This window comes from Xiphophorus couchianus, chromosome 18 (genome assembly GCF_001444195.1).
Source record: "Xiphophorus couchianus chromosome 18, X_couchianus-1.0, whole genome shotgun sequence".
NCBI classification, from domain to species: domain Eukaryota; kingdom Metazoa; phylum Chordata; class Actinopteri; order Cyprinodontiformes; family Poeciliidae; genus Xiphophorus; species Xiphophorus couchianus.
The window spans coordinates 31,825,138-31,843,152 of NC_040245.1; the positions used below are offsets into that span (position 1 = coordinate 31,825,138).

The 18,015-nt window shown below is 35.4% G+C and overlaps 1 protein-coding gene and 3 long non-coding RNA genes across 6 annotated transcripts in view; 1 reads left to right on the forward strand and 3 right to left on the reverse strand.

Annotated features, from left to right (window-relative positions):
* LOC114161582 (uncharacterized) overlaps positions 1-18,015 on the reverse strand; it is a 104,212-nt gene that overhangs the window by 651 nt on the left and 85,546 nt on the right. The window contains exon 10 of the long non-coding RNA XR_003599048.1: positions 12,585-12,961. This is a non-coding gene — a long non-coding RNA (uncharacterized LOC114161582). The remainder of the gene's footprint in view (positions 1-12,584; positions 12,962-18,015) is intronic.
* LOC114161583 (uncharacterized) lies at positions 1,015-10,253 on the reverse strand. Of its 2 annotated transcripts, XR_003599051.1 has the most exons (4): positions 10,160-10,253; positions 4,901-5,224; positions 1,462-1,988; positions 1,015-1,333 (listed from the first exon to the last, which is right to left on the reverse strand). It is a non-coding gene; the product is annotated as an uncharacterized LOC114161583 (long non-coding RNA). The 2 variants fall into 2 exon arrangements; XR_003599050.1 differs by lacking the exon at positions 10,160-10,253 and having other exon boundaries at positions 4,901-5,676.
* On the forward strand, positions 4,444-17,788 carry LOC114161580 (ras-related protein Rap-1b). 2 transcript variants are annotated; one of them, XM_028044938.1, is made up of 8 exons: positions 4,444-4,591; positions 10,257-10,326; positions 11,328-11,396; positions 12,307-12,363; positions 12,437-12,577; positions 13,534-13,677; positions 13,754-13,846; positions 14,809-17,788. In XM_028044938.1, exons 2-7 carry the CDS (start codon positions 10,270-10,272, stop codon positions 13,838-13,840), a joined length of 555 nt encoding a protein of 184 aa, XP_027900739.1. In that variant the 5' UTR covers positions 4,444-4,591; positions 10,257-10,269; the 3' UTR covers positions 13,841-13,846; positions 14,809-17,788. The 2 variants fall into 2 exon arrangements, with proteins under 2 accessions (XP_027900739.1, XP_027900738.1); XM_028044937.1 differs by having other exon boundaries at positions 4,453-4,591; positions 10,254-10,326.
* Positions 10,506-12,505, reverse strand: LOC114161584 (uncharacterized). The gene is made up of 3 exons (XR_003599052.1): positions 12,417-12,505; positions 11,232-11,424; positions 10,506-10,540 (listed from the first exon to the last, which is right to left on the reverse strand). It is a non-coding gene; the product is annotated as an uncharacterized LOC114161584 (long non-coding RNA).

Here is an 18,015-nt window from a genome sequence, read left to right on the forward strand (position 1 = left end):
AATCATTTTATTATTATAAAAAATTAATTCAAAACGGGTGTAGTTTGTAACCTATCGACCAAAAATAACAATCTTATGAAAATACTGCATGTGAATTTCATGAAAATGCATTTTTGTGACTCTACATTTTAAAACATTGCTTAAAACTTAGATATAAAGTGTATTCTAGATAATTATTAAACTTAAAATGCATATTTTGAGTTGTTTACACATTAACAGTACAGTGATCTAGTTCTGCTTTAGGGAGAAACTAATGTCTTCAAACAGGATTCATTTCTGACCTGAGGTGAACATCGAGGGAGAAGATATTGGGAAATATTTTCATGTTGAAACTGGAAGTTATCCTGCTTCGCCGTGGTGAGGAAATCCCAGCGTGTGTCAGCATGAGCTGCTAAATTAGATCATTTCCTTCGTTTTTGTAATGTTTCCACTGAACTGCTAGTCACAAACAGGATTCAGTCAAATCTGAAACTGATCCTGGAAACTTATTACAAAGTTGACAAATAAACAATTCAGTCACACAATTGTTAAGTAAGGGACAAATATTTGCTCAAATTTAGCATCATACGGTGTTCAAAGTAGGGTCAGAGGGCCGATTGGGGCCACCACAGTTAATTAGCACACAACTACAACTTTTAAATAAAAAAATACTCCTTTCTGTAGAACAATACCAAACAAATAAAGCTAGGATTAGACTGAAACATGTTATTGTCATCCACAAAGCGATGAACATACTGTAACAGTGAGCCGAGATTAGTGCCCTGAGGAATTCCGGTACATCAATATTTGATGGGCTGTTTTTTTCAGAAGAAAACTGTATTTTGGAGTTTCAAAGGTAAAATTGTAGAACCCAAAATACACAAAGTAATAATCATTTCCAAGCTTTTTGGATTTCTTCTACTCTCCACATCTGTCCATTAACTTAAACTCTAAAGAAAATAATCTAGATCTTGTTTTTATTCTTGAGAACAATTTCCAATTTTATTCAATTGAGCCCAAACTTTTACAATTTAGCAAAGAAAACAATCCTGTTCTTATAAAAAAAGATCTGATAATATATTTAGTTAAAGTAGATTATGCTGAGTTTATAAAAGTTTATAAAAAATAACATTTTTGGTGATTTTTATGTTTTATTCTGGACACCCGTATTCTAAAGTTTCTGCTCTGTTTCCACAGCAGCAGATGGAGCCAAAGTTCACTTCAGTGCTGAGTTTAATTGGAGATATTTCCTGTGAATAAAACTCAGCTTCTTACCTGGCGCAGTGTTCACCTGGACATGGATTTTTCCATCACATGACTTTCTTCTCGCTCGGCTGCTTCCGCCTCTGATTGGCTGCTTAAATGAGGCAGAAACTCGTTAGAGAGTAAACAAACGCAGTGATGCTCATTCATCTGGTCTCTTAGCAACATGTGAATATTGGCGAGCCTGGAGCCGGCTCATTGACATGCTGATGATTTTACCTCTTTGAAGCTCGGTAATTTATTCTGCTCTGATGGGCCGCCTGTAGAAAAGGTGAGAGCCGTGTGGGAGGGAGCAGAATAATTTCATTTGGGGGAAAAAACAAGGTAAAAATGACCAAGTGTCACAATTTAACAGCAAGGAGTTGGAATCTCCTCTATTGTTGTGTGCAGGTTGTTAATTTCTTGTAGTTCTGGGTGGAAAATGAGCAGAACTTTGCGTGAAGCAAACAAACAGACTTAGAGGAAGTGTGTGTCAGTGAAAGGGAAGCTGGTTGGGTGGAGGGCCGCTCTATTCTCGGTGACTCCTTCCTGTTTGGGTGTGGCTTCACAGCAGAAAACGCCTCGTCCTGCGGGGCTTCGGCTGGCTGGGCATCCTGCAGATATGTATGCTGGGCTTTTGAAGATCAGTTTCAGTAACTGAGAAGCATGTGGGGCCGTCAAGGTGTTAGCATCACCTCGACACTGTGATACCCACCCACAGATCGCCACGTCATTTTCGGTTCTTTTGGTTGTCAGTCTGACACAAACTGCAAACAGGAAGGACAATTATTTCAGTTTCTGCCCAGTCACCATCTCAAACTGGAGAAGAAAAATAGATATTTAAATAAACCACAATTTTTAATTGCCGTAACTGTTAAAGGATAGTTTGCATTATTTAGTTGTGTTAATAAGTTTAATTACAACTTCTGTCAAAACATTTCAGCGTTTTTATTTAATTTATCTTCTATATATGTTTTTATGTCTATGTGTTGAGTGAAAGATTAATGATCAGAATCACAATGAAGACTTTAACTGGGCTGTAAAAACATTTTTGCACCTGAGGCCAAAACTGGTCAATTTAAACTACTTGTGAGGCACAAAATTTATTAAATTTAAACTAAACATAAATTTGAAATGATATTTTATGTTTTAAAGTTTAACTGCTCAATAATAAACAATTTTTAAATAAAATTCAAAATTTTTGTTGTTACTTCAGTTTCTGCCAGCCATTACCTCAAAAAGTAGAGACAGATATATTTTTTAGAAAACAATTTTTTATTGCTGTAACTGTTTAGAGAAATGTTTATTATTGTATCATTATTTTGTTTGTCTAACTTGTCAAAACATTTTGCATCTTCAGTAGATTTGTTAAATTATTATTGAATGTATCATCTTTTTTGGATGTGTTGAGTGAAAGTTTAACAATCAAAATCATAATTAAGACTTTAACTGACAGGAGTAGAACATACCAAACACATAAAACTGCAGTTAGGCTGAAATATAATAGTGAGCCGAGATTACAGCCCTGAGGAACTCCATTAAATAAACTCGCTCAACCAGTGAACTATTGAAAGATTCATGATCAAAATCACAATTAAGATTTGAACTAAATAAGACAAGAATCAGACTGAAATGTGTTATTGTGCCTCAGTCGGGCCCTGAGGAACTCCACTACATTAAATTGCTGCATCTGAATATTAGATAGATTTTTCTGAGTAAAATGCAGCATTTAGAAGTTTTACAGTTACAGTGAAGCAATAAAGTTGGAGAACCAGCAACCAAGAGAGCAAACAACTCTGGTGTTGCTCTGCGTTACCTTAATTGTTAGTTTGGGAAAAGCCAAACCAGAGTTTTCTGCTGTTTACCATAATTAACCTGTTTATGTTACGCTGTAGATTCTGTGTTGCTCCACTGTGTAATACTTAGATTCATCAATGTGTACTCTGATGCAACTCACACAGCAGCAACAATGTTTGCCAATGTTTATTTTGGTTATGTTTTGTTCCTGTAAGACCTGGCAGGAAATATCTGCCAGGTCAAGAAGGAGCCTGCATTGTGATCAGTGAAGAAACAATCCATTTATGAAATAAATTAAATAAATAAGGTCATTTAGCACTTTCAGGTAGTCTGCTGACCTCATAATGTTGTTGAGCTTTAATGTGACCAACTGCAGGAAACTCAGGTCAGAGAGTTGACCCCACAGGCAGCTACAGTATCAGCCTTTCTTCAAATCCTGATGTGCCCATCAGTGCGGAAGAGGGTAAATCTGGACCACATGACCTATTTCCACACTTTCTTGCAAATTGAAGCCATTTTATACACTCAGCATCACTGATTAGTGGTTTTCTTGTGGCTAAACTAACATAGTTTCCATGACTACAGTGTATTTTGACAAGGAAATGTATTTCTGTTTTGGATTTTTAAACATTGGTTGTGTTAATCTAATATTTGAAATTAAACTGAAACAGAATAAAAGTAATTTATGCTTCAGGAAGCGGGAACCAGCTGTAAGAGATCGAAAAAAGATGTTAAATGACAGAATTAGAGCAAGACCGGAAATTAGACTTTCTGCCTTCAAAATAAAGTGTTACCAAAACAACAAAAACCAAGGAGGCCAGAATAACTGAATCTGTTGCAGTTACAAATAAAAGTTTTATCAATGCTCATTTTAAAGCCAGATGCTAAGAATTTCCTGTTTTAGTTTATAGATGTATTTTAAATAATAAAACTAAAAAAAAAAACTCAATGTCATCCAAGCTAATTTCTGAAATGTGCAAACAACAGAAGTATCTGGAATATAACCAGTTTTTGTTACATGATAAAATGAAATAATTATATAACATTTTAAACAGTGTTACTTTCATTTGTTCTTACTAATTATGTTTCCAATGAATGAATATAACTTAATTTTGTCAAAAAGACAAGTTTGTGGGTTAAAACTATTTAGTTTGGGTTTTGAACACCAGACTTTATTGCTATGAAGTAATAATCCCAGTATTTCATCTACCAAGCAGTCTATTAATAATTTTAAAATGTAAATATGTCAAAAAAATACAATAAATTTTATTGTCACATTTTTTCAAAGTTCATTTTTATCTATTTGATCTTGTATCTACCTCTGTTGGTGTGATTATTGTGAAGCACGTTGTTGTAAATGTGCTATATAAGTAAACTTTTGTGGCGTGGAGTACATGTTCTGGTTCGTTGATGGTTTTATTTTGAAAGGCCTTTTTCCGGAAGCGGTCACGTTTACGGCGTCCAGCTTGACGTCAACGCGCAGGAGCGGCAGGAGGGAGCGGCTCTGGTCGAGAGAGCTTCACGGAGAGCGGGAGAGAGAGCGACGCGCAGCACAGCGGACGGGTGGATGACTGTAAGTACCGTCGCTGCTGATTTCCTCTTTTTTTTCCTCCCTTTTCTTCTGATTTCATTCTCATTTATTGGATGGAGGTTAACCTCCGGTCGTAGGAGGGCTGGTTTAGGCAGATAGGAGCGGTCAGGGAGGTGGACTGGCCGGTGCCGAGGCGAACCGAGCTGGGCTGGGTTTGCGGAAGCGACCGACCGGCGGACAGACCGACGGACAGCTAACGGATGTTAGACAGCTGGGTGGCATCAGGGCGGCTGTCTACCCTGCTCCGACTCTGTATCCGATCGCTAGCACAATGTTAGGGCTCTAGCTTACACTTGGCATCAGGTTCTCCATGGGAGCGGGGCCTGCCGCATGAGCAGCCCGGACAGAGAGCGCTGTGGGGCGGCCGCGGCACGGAGGAACCCCCGCTGCTCCGCTGGAGGATAAAGAAAGGAAGTGAAGTGAGACTGAGTGGAGGAGTTCAGAGGATCCTGTCTGCCTCACACTGGATCTGTTATTTCCACACAAAGCTCGGGTTTATTCCCTTGCTTGCTGAAATGTCAGCAGCAAACAGAGGAGTATTGACAGGCCCCACCTAGTTCTGCTGGACTCAGGGATCTGTGGCGGTTCGGTCCAACTTCACTCCAGCAGATTAACCTGCAGTCAGGAAACAGGCAAAAAGGCAGGTTGGCTAATAAAGCTGCATGGTGATGAAAAAAAACAATAGGTTCTGATAAAGTTCTGTTTAATCAGCGGCACTTTCACTAACTGGGCCTGTTGTGTCACATATAAACAAACTGCAGATGCTGGTGTCAGAAACAACAAACAACACAAATAAAGCCTGGTACCAACATGTGTGGGTATGCAGGCGAAGAACTACTCAGTGTTAAAATGCAAGTCTTTTTATATTCATATAACAGCAGCTTAAATTGTATTTAATCTGAAATAATAACAAAATTAACAAATAATCAAATCTGAGGGAGTAAAAATACAAAATTCTGCTGTAATTTATGTCCGTCAACAATATTTACAGAAAATAATCACAATAAATCCTGAATTTAATTTTAAACGTTAAGCCAAAGTATTCATGATGAAGTTTGTCCAGTTAGAAAATCACATTTAAGACAAAGTTACTTAACAAATAAATATTATAGTTAAGTCCTGAAAATGAGAAAAAAATAATAAAAATTAAGTTTAATTAGTTGATTAAGCAGAAATAAATGAGCATTTTTAAAGTGTTTTTATTTAATACATTAACCATCAGGATCTTACGCTCCAGCTAAAGATGAAGAAAAATTTAAATTTATCTACAAGATCTTATCCGAGCTTTTATTTATGTATTTATTTTTTTAGCCAATTAAAAATGTTTTTCATGCAAGGACAGAGTTCAAATGTCAGAGTTGGGTAAAAAATAGAAAATAAAGAGGAAGTTGTTGTCTAAAAACATGAACTCGTCACAGCTGAGAATGAAAACGAGGTCATTTCAGTTTCTTTGCTGAATTTTGAAACTAAACATTTGATAAATAAGTGAAGTTAAACTTTCTGAGCTGCAGAGAAGCAGAAGTTGAACAGTTTCCATCAGTCCAGCGCAGCTCCAAGCCTTGCTGGACAAATTGGTTTTCTGTTGCTTTAATTACAACTCAAAACACCTGATGCAGCCTGATATAGGATCCATTTTGCTTCAAACTACCCAGAAATCATACAAAAATACATGATCTTGATATGTTTGGGTGATTATTACACAAAGTGGAACCAAACTGTTTTAAAAAGTTAGAAGATTTAATCTTCAAAACCATTAAACGTCACGTCTCAGCTGCTGTTTTATCCTTCTAGCACTGATATTAATATTATTAATAATCACACTGGATTAAAATAACGGATCTTTTTATAAACCAGGACTTCCTTTTAATACTTGAATGCAGAAATGAACAAAAGACAGACATCTTCTTCAGATTTCAGTGACTTTCCAGCTGCTGGTTTTGGTTTTATTAGAGATATTTTAATAAAATATCCAGCAGGAATCACCCAAATCTTTAAATATATTACTGATGAGTCAAAGTCGTTCTTTAATCAGCGTATTTAATTGTTTTTCAGGTTTTAGAGAGTTAAAATTGATAGTTTTTCTGAGACTTCAGTTGTTTGTGGAGCAAAGAAAACTAAAACGTTCTGGTTCCGACTGGAAGAAATCTCATCAATTTATTTTTTAACAAACAAATTACAGAATTATCCCCATCTCTGGATTATATTTATATAATTTACTATGTTATTAATCTCAAACTGCATGCTGCTGTTTGATTTCAGGTTAAAAATGGTGGCAATTCTCAGTTTTGATGACTTAAAAAGAAAATCCGATATTTCATTACCTTGAGGGAAAACTGAACGATTCTGATATGTAGTCTCTATTTGGTCTTTAAATCACTACTTCACTTTTTAGCCTTTTTATTAAACAAAAAGAAAAATTCAATTTTATTTCTATTTTGGCTAAACTAAAAACAAAAACCTGTTTACTTATTTACGTAAATATTTGCTTTTCTTTTGATTTATTTCTGTAATTTCTTTTACTTCCGTCTATATTTTTGGGCGAAAAACGGCATGAATGAAACATTTATATTCAAACGAATAATGAATAACAGCAGCTGGTCTTTTCGACTCGACTGAAAACTTCACTTAGGTTTTTGATTGGATTTAAATCATCATTTAAATAGCAGTAAAACCAACGTAGCGCCTCATTTAAGCTTGCTGTTGTGTTTATTGTTGTTTGATGGTAAAATGAGGCGTTTTTAAGCTTATCTCTGATCTTTAACTCGCCTCCTGTTGTGACGTGTTCAAGGTTTCGTGTTTTAGTCGTGATGTTCTGGGAAACTTCAGATTCCTGAGTCCTGACTCGTGTAGACTTGTAGCATCGACGTGCGCCGCATCATTGAGAAACAAGCCTTTTTACAGAGCCTGAGGCAATAAAATCTGCCTCTGCTGATGCATTCAGGAGCAGTCCGAACGTTGAAACTCAGAGTCATGGATGTCTAGTTCGGGCTTGCATGCTGAGATTCCTATAACGCTCTGCAGATGGAGATTGCTTTCTGTTTTTTGTCATTTTAATGATTTTGTTTTTCCTTACTATCTCCTGAACGTCTCCGCTCCACAAAGAAACGTCTTCAGGAACAAATCAGGATTAAAATCTGTCCCTGCTTCATTTGTTGGGGATATGTTACAGCCTGAAATGCAGGAATAGCTCTAGAAATGCAACTAACGATTATTTTTGATGATTAATCGGATAAAAAATTGGCACATTCTGCTGAGTATTAATTTACACAACATTAGAAATCCATTAAAGTATCCAAATAAAAGACTGTTTCTTATTCAAGTAAGAAAATAAACATTTTATTGCTGAAAATGCAATATTACAGAATTCAAACCAGGTGAAGCTAAAACATATTAAGAAGGTTTATGTCTTAAATGTGGATATATATTTCATGCAGTTTTGGTTGTTTTTTCACCCGTTTTTCAGAGTCTGTATGATCCAGCTAGTGATTAATCGATTGCTAAATTGGTTGACGATTATTTCCATATTCGTTTCATCATGATTAATCTGATTAATCGACTCAGGCCTCCTTATTTTATTGCTAATTTGAATCCGTTTTTTGAGAAACTGAATTTTGTGTTGGCTGTAAGTCAAAATTATGAAAATTAACACCAATAAATTCTGGAATAAAATAACTTTTTGATTCTAATTTAGTGAGAATCATCAGAATTAATCGCATTAATCATAACGGTTCAGCATGCATACCTCGATTCTGGAATTAACATTACAATAATTGTAATTTTTTGTTTTAAGTCAGCATTTTCAAACTTTTACAAATTACTCTCATTTTAGAGTTTGGAGAATCTAGTTTCTAGATTAAAAATCCAGATTAAATCTCCCAAGTTTAACGTTGCAACAGTGGAGAAGATTGCAGTTCCGCCTTCGCACCACTAGATGTCACTTTATCCACTAATATCGACCTTTAAAGATTTAAAAACATTTTAAAACGGCTGTTTTTCTCTGATTCTCAGCTGGTACTGAATTTAAACATCAGAGCAACACAAACAAGGTCTAAATGGGATGTTGTTGCTATGCAACAGTGCAAGAGTTTCTGCGTAATTTGAGAATGTTTTCTCAAATTACGGTTCCCTGGTTACTGTTGCTAGGGGATTAGATGAAGATATGAGTAGCAAACAGCTAATCAGCTAAGTATCGCTTCACAGCTGGACTCTGTTGTGTTTTTAAAGTAATCTTACAAGAGTTAGATTTAAGTTTTGGAATGGTCTAGTCAAAGCTCAGAGTTAATTTCACTCCACAGTGGTGAAAATGACTGCTAAATTTAAAAAAAATTAGAGGAAATGGTGGATTTCTGAGTTTATCTACAATAAGAGAGAAAAATCAGATTTTTTTCTTAGTGTTTGATCGGTTTGTCACTTAGATGTTTCAGATGAAATCTCTGTTTTCCTGCTTTAAACATGGTTACCTCATCGCCATGGCAACCTCAGTGGCCCTCATTAGCTGATTGTGAGAGATTGTCTATGCTTGTGCGGACGCTGTGGCCGTTTCTTATTTTAGATCTAAGCCGAACACTTTAAATGATCCCGAAAAGGCGACAGGTGTTCAGTTTGTTTTCAGTTTATTTTTACATTTATTTTTAGAAAGCAGCAGAAATACTGACAGTATTACTGCCAGATGATCAGTTTCTGCACCTTTTATGAGCTTTCTGTCTAAATTCAGCCAAATAACATTTAACCAGAGTATTATGGGCTGTCAGAATGATCTGCACTGCATGTTTTAAGTGTTAAAAATCTCCTCCTCCTTTTGTTAGTGATTTCTTCCACATATCTTCTCTTAAAACAGCTGATCTTAGTAGTATTGTAGTTATTAATGTTGGTAAAAGTAGGACATTGTTTTAATAACAGATTTACTTATGCTTAAACAATTTACAAGCATAAAATCTTTATCAATTACCTGTAAACATGGAAAAAATTTTTTTTTTAAGTATTTAAAGTTGAGTTGTTAACAGCCGACCTCAGCTCTGAGAAAAGATTAAATATCTTACACAACAAGCTCTTTAAAAATGTTACTTTAGTACATATAAATCCTCTAATTCAACTATTAGCATCAAAATTAAAATAATAAATAAATGTTATAGAATGTTAAATAGATTTAGTTTTTAATTGAAAGAAATTAGATATGTTTTTGGTTTAAAGTTTACTGTGAGTACTATGAAACTATCAAGAGGCAGAAACCTTTCATTTTATTATAGCTTCCTTTTAAAAATATATTTATTTCATGTTTATGGATTCAGATTTTTTTTAAAGAATAGTCCAGATTTAGATGTTCTTATTAAATAAAAGCATATAAAGGTTCGAAACATTTTAAACCACATTAAAACTTTGATTTATTTCAGCCGTTTTTCATGGTCAGATCTGTTTGACTCTAAAGTTCTTCTGCCTGCGTTGCCGTGACGACGCTAGCTGCTCACATGCCTGCGCATAGCAACCGTAACCAGGAAGGGGAGAATTCCGCCAGCTGTGTGATCACATGACCTGAAGCTGTTCTGAGTTTACCTGAAGACTCAGCTGCAGGTGGAGTGAGCTGCGCTCTGATTGGCCGCTCTAACGCTCCTCTCTCTCCCTCTCTCTCCCCCCGTCTCTCGCCCAGCAGACAGACGGTCAGGATGCGTGAATATAAACTGGTTGTTTTAGGATCAGGAGGCGTCGGGAAGTCAGCGCTGGTAAGTCCTGCTAACACTTCCTGGTTGTGTTTTCCTGACTGTAAACATCTCAGAGCTGCTCTGCAAACAAAAACACATTTAAATAAACTTTTTTTAAAATGTCCATAACAAGTAGCAAAACATTATGTTACAATAAAATATTTTCAGATTTTAATACTTGTTTTTGCTTGTTGTCTTTCTCTGGGTGTTATTTGATGAAGTTCTATGAGAATTTCTGTTTAATTACAGAAAATAATATTAGAAAATAATTAAATTACGATAGAAACTTTGTTTTAATGAGAGAAAAGTTAAAATCTGACATGACCAACTCTGTCCTGATACTACTGATAATTTTATGCTAATGTGGTTAAAGAAAGATTATATACTTGTATTTAGTATTAAATATTATTTGTAACACTTATACCAAAGTATAACTTCACAAGATGCTTAACCGATCAAATTTTATTTTAATGTTGCAATTCTTGTAAAATTAAGATTTTATTCTCCTGATATAATTACTTTGTTTTTATAATGACAATAATAATAATAAATTATCCTAGCTTTAATACTCCATGGTAGAGTTGACGTGTAAATAAATAGAAGCTGTAAAACAAGATGGCCGCCCTGGCTGACATCACATTGGTGACAAAAAAAAATCCCAATTTTCCAAAAATAAAATCTCCAAAAACCAAATTCATCCTAGAAATTATGATCCAACGATGTTAAAGTTGGGTTTTAACCCAGTAAAAGCTTCTGGTTTATTATTTACTTAAATTATTTTCACAGAGTTTACAAAGATTTAAGAGTAAATGGTCTAAATTACATACAAATCAGAGTAAAAAGCATTTTATTGTTTAGAAATTCAGATTTCATCTTTTGATAAAAGGACTAATTGTTAACCAGACCTGAAAATGAAGCATAAATACCTGTAAACATTTAGACATGTTGCTTTTTAATCAGTAAACTGTTTTCCATCCTGATGAAGCTGCTCTTCATCTCCTCCTCTTCCTCTCTCTGTGCAGACGGTCCAGTTTGTTCAGGGAATCTTTGTGGAGAAATACGACCCGACGATAGAGGACTCGTACAGGAAGGTAGGAGCGCCGCATTGTTTCTGATTGGCTGAAAGCAGAGAAACTGATATTATGGGATGTCCTGAGGCGGACTCCTCTCCAATCCAGGAAGTTTAGATGCAGAAATGTCACCTTACAAATTATTTAATCAACGTGTGAAAACTAGAGACTAAACAAAATTTAAATATTTAAATTTGAAATAGTTTATTTATTTTAATTAGGAATAAATCTATCACTCTTTACAATTTTTTTAATCATATTTCTAATTCTTTACTATTTTGATCAACACTTAATTTATGTATTTATTTTTAATAGTTTTATTTTTTTATGTATTTGTTTATATATTATATTTGTACATGACTTTTAGTAACATTTTATTTCTAAACAGGAATAACATTTTAAAATGTTTTTTATTAATTATTTTAATTGGTTCTAGATTTATTCAGAGACCTATAATTTAGTATTTTTTAATTTATATATTGCAGTTTTTTTACTGATCTATTCATTATAACATATTTTCTATATTACATGACCAATGCATGGCTTAATATGTTTTATTCATGTATTTTATTTAGAAATAAAATGTCTTTCAGTTATCACTTTTAATCGTTTAGATTTTTTTATATCATAGTTATATTTTTTATACTAATATGTATTAAATTAAACATTTTATATTCTATTTATGAATAAATTGTATTGATTTATTATATATATATATACAGTATACAATATATGTTTTAATTAGTGTGAATTTTTCTGTATTTGGATTTTATTTGTTGTTTTATTATGTTAAGCTAAACATATTTCAATTTATAGATTTTTAAGAAAACAATAAACTGTAAAAACAAAATGAGGTTTTAAGCTACATAGTGAGTAAGTTTATGTAAAAAGTCGGAGAATAAAGTTGAGTTTTGACTTCCTGTCCCTGCAGCAAGTGGAGGTGGACGGGCAGCAGTGCATGCTGGAGATCCTGGACACGGCTGGAACAGTAAGAGCCGGTCAGAGGTCAGAGGTCAGCCGTGCGTTTGAGCATCTCCTCACCTCCGCCGGTGTTTCCACAGGAGCAGTTCACGGCCATGAGGGACCTGTACATGAAGAACGGCCAGGGCTTCGCTCTGGTTTACTCCATCACCGCTCAGTCGACCTTCAACGACCTTCAGGACCTGAGAGAGCAGATCCTCAGAGTGAAGGACACCGAGGACGTACGACACACACACACACACACACACACACACACACACGTCGCTTCAACACGAGCCCACAAACCAGGATGGTCATAAATATTCAGCCGTCAGAAAGTACTAAAGTATTCCTGTAATTAAAAAAAACCTACTTCCTGTAAAATATTTAAAGCTTCGGCTACAAATGTCAAATTATAATCCATCTATAAATAATTAATAGAAGATTTAGGAAAGACGGCGAGAAACAAAATATATTTTCAGTCTTAAAAGTCAAAATTATGCAGCTTAAATTTTTTAACTCTGTGTATAAAAACTAATTTTAAAGGTTAGATGTTAAAAATAACTGACCTTTAGCTGTGCTGCCCCCTGCTGGTCACAGTTTTCCCTCTTCCTGCTTCCTTTCACCTGTAAATGATGTGAAGGATTTTGTTTACCTGGGATAATTAACATGGAGAGTCTTTGCAGTAATAAGTTACCTCAATTAAAACATTTACCATATATATTTATTTATTTATTAAGACGATAAGAAATTACTTCACTTAAAAGTTTTAGAATTAGGTTTAATTTTTTTTTATAACATCATTTATTTGAGTCCATTTTGTATTTTATTGACGAAAACACAATTTTATCAAATAATAATAATTGTTTATATTTCATTTTTGTCAGATTATAATAAATAATTAGGATTTAAATGTAAAAAAGTCAGGGTTGTCTTAATAGTTTTTTTAAGAATTAGATTTAAACGTTTTTATTTTTGTACTTTCAATAAAACAATTTTAAAAAGTATTAAAGTCCAACTTTAACAAATAAAAACATCAGGATTGTCTAACAGTTTTTTTTTAAGAACTAGACTTTGAATAAAATAAATTGAATTTTAAATGTTACATTTAGTCAGATTATTAGGAACCAGAAGGAAAAGGTCAGGATGAAGTAATTAAACATAAGGTGATTTAAGCGCCTCTGCTGCGACGCCGCAGGTTCCCATGATCCTGGTGGGGAACAAATGCGACCTGGAGGTGGAGCGCGTCGTGGCCAAAGAGTCGGGCGTCGGCCTCGCCCGCCAGTGGAACTCCTGCGCCTTCCTGGAAACGTCGGCCAAGAGCAAGATAAACGTCAACGAGGTGAGCGCACCTGAACCGAAAAGCAAACGACGCCTTCGCCCTCCACAAACCGACGACACAACGTTTGTTTCCGCAGATCTTCTACGACCTCGTCCGGCAGATCAACAGGAAGACTCCCGTTCCAGGAAATACTCGCAAAAAGCCCGTCTGCCAACTTCTCTAAAGACAGGTGAGTCCGAAACGCTTTTCCACGTCGATATGTTTCAGACCAAACAGCTTATAGAGCCAGTGAATGGGAAAAAAGCCGTTTTCATTTATTAACCCGGCAGTAAGTCCATTTGCCTCTCAGGATCTTCAATTTCTAACTGTCCTAGTTAAAGCCACCATGGTTTAAACTTTGCAGCTCTTCATTTACCGGATAATTGAATTAAAATGGCAAAGAAGAGAAACAAAGACGAAGCCTAGGAGTTTGTTTCTGCCTGGTTTAAATATTTTGACATTAAATATATAATATAGAACTGTATTATAGAATAATTTTTATAATTATAGAATAATTTTTGTGAACTTCGTTGACCTTTTTACAGTGAAATTTATTAGATTTTATATTTATTTCAGAAACAATTAATTTGTATTGGTCCCAATTAATTGATTATTCAAATAATCAACTAATTAATTAAACATTCACTGGAGTATACAGTCTCAAATAAAGGCAATAAAAAACAATCAGAGCAGTAAAAAGTGTGTATTTATACAGAATAAAATTTTTTTTTATTTCCAAATATGTTTTACCCAAAACTCCTGAAATTTCATTTTCACCTGGTTCAAATTCACTAAAGGAATAAAATGTTACTGCATTTTAGGCAATAAATTGTTTATTTGTATCATTTAATGGGTTTCTAATACTGCATTAAATAGGCTTATGTGGTTACATTTAAATTTTTTTAATCAAATGAATCAATTACTAAACTAATAGTTGCAACCCTTTAATTTAAAACTCTTTAAAAAGGAAATGTAGCGTTTTAGCGTTTTTACAGCCTCTCTCCGGCGCCCTCTGTTGGCTGTTTTCGTGTTAAGGGAAAAAATAAAAATACCCAAAGATTTGCAATATTAACATTAGTTTGATATTTAAATGTTGAAAACTCTTCATCCGTCACTTCCTATTTACATTCTGTCTCTTTTTCTGTCTTTTAGTTCCAACTTGACCGACAACCTTCAAGCCAACCAATCACAGAGCATCTTCCAGCTGGCCACGCCCCTTTAACACAACCACGGCATCATCAATATCAGCCACCGCTATACCCTCTGTTACCGTGACGACCAAGTCCCATCCCCTCAGCGGAGACTGTTGCCTTGGAAACATGAAAAGATCCCTCAAAAACATCCGACGATGATGACGGTGATGGAGGAGGGCGGGCTTTTCCAAACAACTTCCCAGATTAAAACTCCAGTTCCCATCATCCTCTCTGCTGAGGCTCTGCTCCGGGCTGGGGAAACCGCCTCCAACTTTTTTTATTTTTATATTTTTTGTTCCTTATCATTTCTTTTTCTTTCACTTTTTATTTTCCAGCATTTTTTTCTAATTCAACCGCATGCAGCTTGACCGTCAGCCATCTTGGCACTGCGGTTGCCACGGTGACGGCTGTCTGTGTGTACCGCTCTGGTTAAACCTGTGGATCCTTACAGTGGTTATTATTATTAGTAGTATTATTATGGCAGTGCTTATTATTATAATTCTGTGTAAAAAGAAAAAAAAAATCTAAAGTCAGTTGATGTTTTTTAGTTTTAATGTCCAGGTGGGCGGGGCTAACGGTGTCAGCAGGTCATAGGTCAGCTCACTGTGTTGCTAAAGTTCAAACCGGTTCAGTTCAAAACTAAAAGTTTCCTCAAGTGACGATGCAGAAGTTTAAAATCCAGGTTTCAATAAAGCAGAGCAGATTTTCAGAGTGAATCATGTTGTTCCACAGGACACACGTCACTATCAATACAAAAATCAATTTATAAATTGATTATTAAAGCAGATCAGCTGTGATTTATGGTTCTACTGGGATTTATTGGGAAACTGAGAAGAGAAAAAGGAAAATGTGTGAATTATGGAAGATTTGTTGGTGAATTCAGATTTTTTGTTTTTGATGGCATTATTCCAAAGAAATAATTGATTTAGCTAGAAGGTATGCTAACAGCTTTCTTCTAATTCAGTAAACTGTAATTTTAAGAATAATTATAATATATAAAATAATTAATCGCTATAAACACTAATGCTCCACTATTTGGAAGGTATTAGATTCATAAAATACAATAAAATTAAATGCTCCCTGGTTAGCCTAAAACGTTAGCGCTGCCTTTAGCTTTCAGCTAAATTAATACAACATTATCTTGAAGCTCTTGAGGCTACGTAACTTTTAAGCTCTAGTTGCTAAAGTTACTAGCTACTGCCACTTAAAGCCAATAGCTAATGTTAGCATTAATGCTAATACTAGCTTTAATTATTAACTTTAGGATCTTGTAGGTTAGGTTATAGATAAAAGTATATAGTACCAATGAAACTATTAGTTTTAAGTAATGCTAGCTTTAGCTGTTAGCTTGAAGTGCCTGCCGCTGAAGCAAATTCTAAAATTAGTTGCTAGTAAGTTAGCTTTTGCAACCGTTCTGTGCTTATTTTTGAAAGCTTTTCTTTTTGTTGAGTAATAAATATTTGTACGTTGCTGTAAACTTGTGGATAAATATCAGCTGAGGAAGAGAAAACTTTGATGAAAGGGCGAAGCTAGTGAGTTAGCGAACATGTTAGCAGCACAGTGAACTCAGTCAGAACCTGCTGTGATGGGCGAACATGTTGCCTTCAGACAGCAGACTCACACTGGTCCAGAATATTTATTTGGGCAGAACAGCTGAGATGGAGTTACAGAAAACAGAAAAAGTGTTTGTAGTTTGGGTTTCAGATTCATTCCCCAGGTGGGGATTTAGCCTGTGAAGCTGCACAAAGTCGGTGAACAGCAGATTATTTTTGTTTTTAATGAGTGTGGTGGCGTTACAGAACCAGTACGTCGGACCTCTGTGAGTTCTGCTGCGGTGTTGTACTGTGGTACGGCGCGGTACTGCTGCCAGTATTCTGCTTCTCCTCCAGTACGTTCAGTCATGTAGCATGTTGATGTTCAGTAAGTACTCGGTCTGACCTCCAGGAGGTGCTGTGACGGTTTGCATGCCGGTCAGAGGAGACGGAGGGTCTGTTTGCAGCCGCGGTGATCGGACCGCTACGTTTCTGCCAGCAGGGGGCGACAGCGTGCTTAAACAGAATCTAACACATTAATGTCTCGTTTTTCAGTGCTTGGTAATTTATTTTCCCCGGCTTTCTAAGAATGTGTTTTATAAATGCCTGTTTTATAAATGCCTATGAATGTCCTTTTACCTCTTTCCAGCTACTTTTACACTGATTTTCTCGGACGTTTCAGTGAGTTGGTGTGTTTTGTGGGAGCCGTGGCTGCAGGCGGACCTTTCCGGCCTCCAAACATCGGGCTGCAGGGGCTTTCGTCATTTGCCAAACTCAGATTCTGGATGTCTGCTTGAAAATCTCTTTGTTTTAAAGAATATTGAGGCCTTAACAGTAGTGGTTGTACTAATAATTAGCATTTTTCAGTTGTGGGGTTTGTAAAAAAATGTAGTAAATGGAATAAAACTTTGTGATGTAGCTATAAGCAGATATGTTTGTGTGATGCTTTCAAAGGAAATGTAACAAAAGTTCAAATGGTGTGCAATAATAAACTTCTCCTGTCCATCTATCTGCTTACACCCACATTACAATGTTTTATTAACCATTTTATACGTTTAATTTAAATTGTTGGAATTCCCCAAAACGCCCAACTTTACGCTGAAGTGACGATTGCAACTGCAGCTGAATGCAAAGTGGAAAAAGTTCCCCATGATTGAAATAACGTCTTTTTTCTTTTTTTTTACACTGTATGGCACAGTGACCAGTGAAATGTAAAAGAAACCAGTTCAGCCAGTGAAGCACCAGGCTTAGAACTGGTATGGAGGTCGTCTGAACTGGTTTTTTCATTCCAGAAACCCGCAGCAGCAGGAGAGGCAGCAGAGTGGAGGGGGGCGAAGCCAAATGTAAAAACAAAACAAAACTAAGAAGCCTTAAATGAATAAAACTGGTGCAATTTTGTAACAGAAACACGTGTTGGTCGGTTATTCCCTGTTATTGATGGAGAAGGACGAATTTAAAAGTTTCACATTATCCTATAAACTCTGATTTTTATTGGTGTTGACAAAATAAGCTGACATAATAATATATAATTAGGTGGTAGGAAAAGGATGCATCGTTTTCCAAAGTTTTTAAAAATAAAAATCTGTATTTAGCCCCTCAGAGTTAATGATTGTTACATTTACATTTTGTCCTGA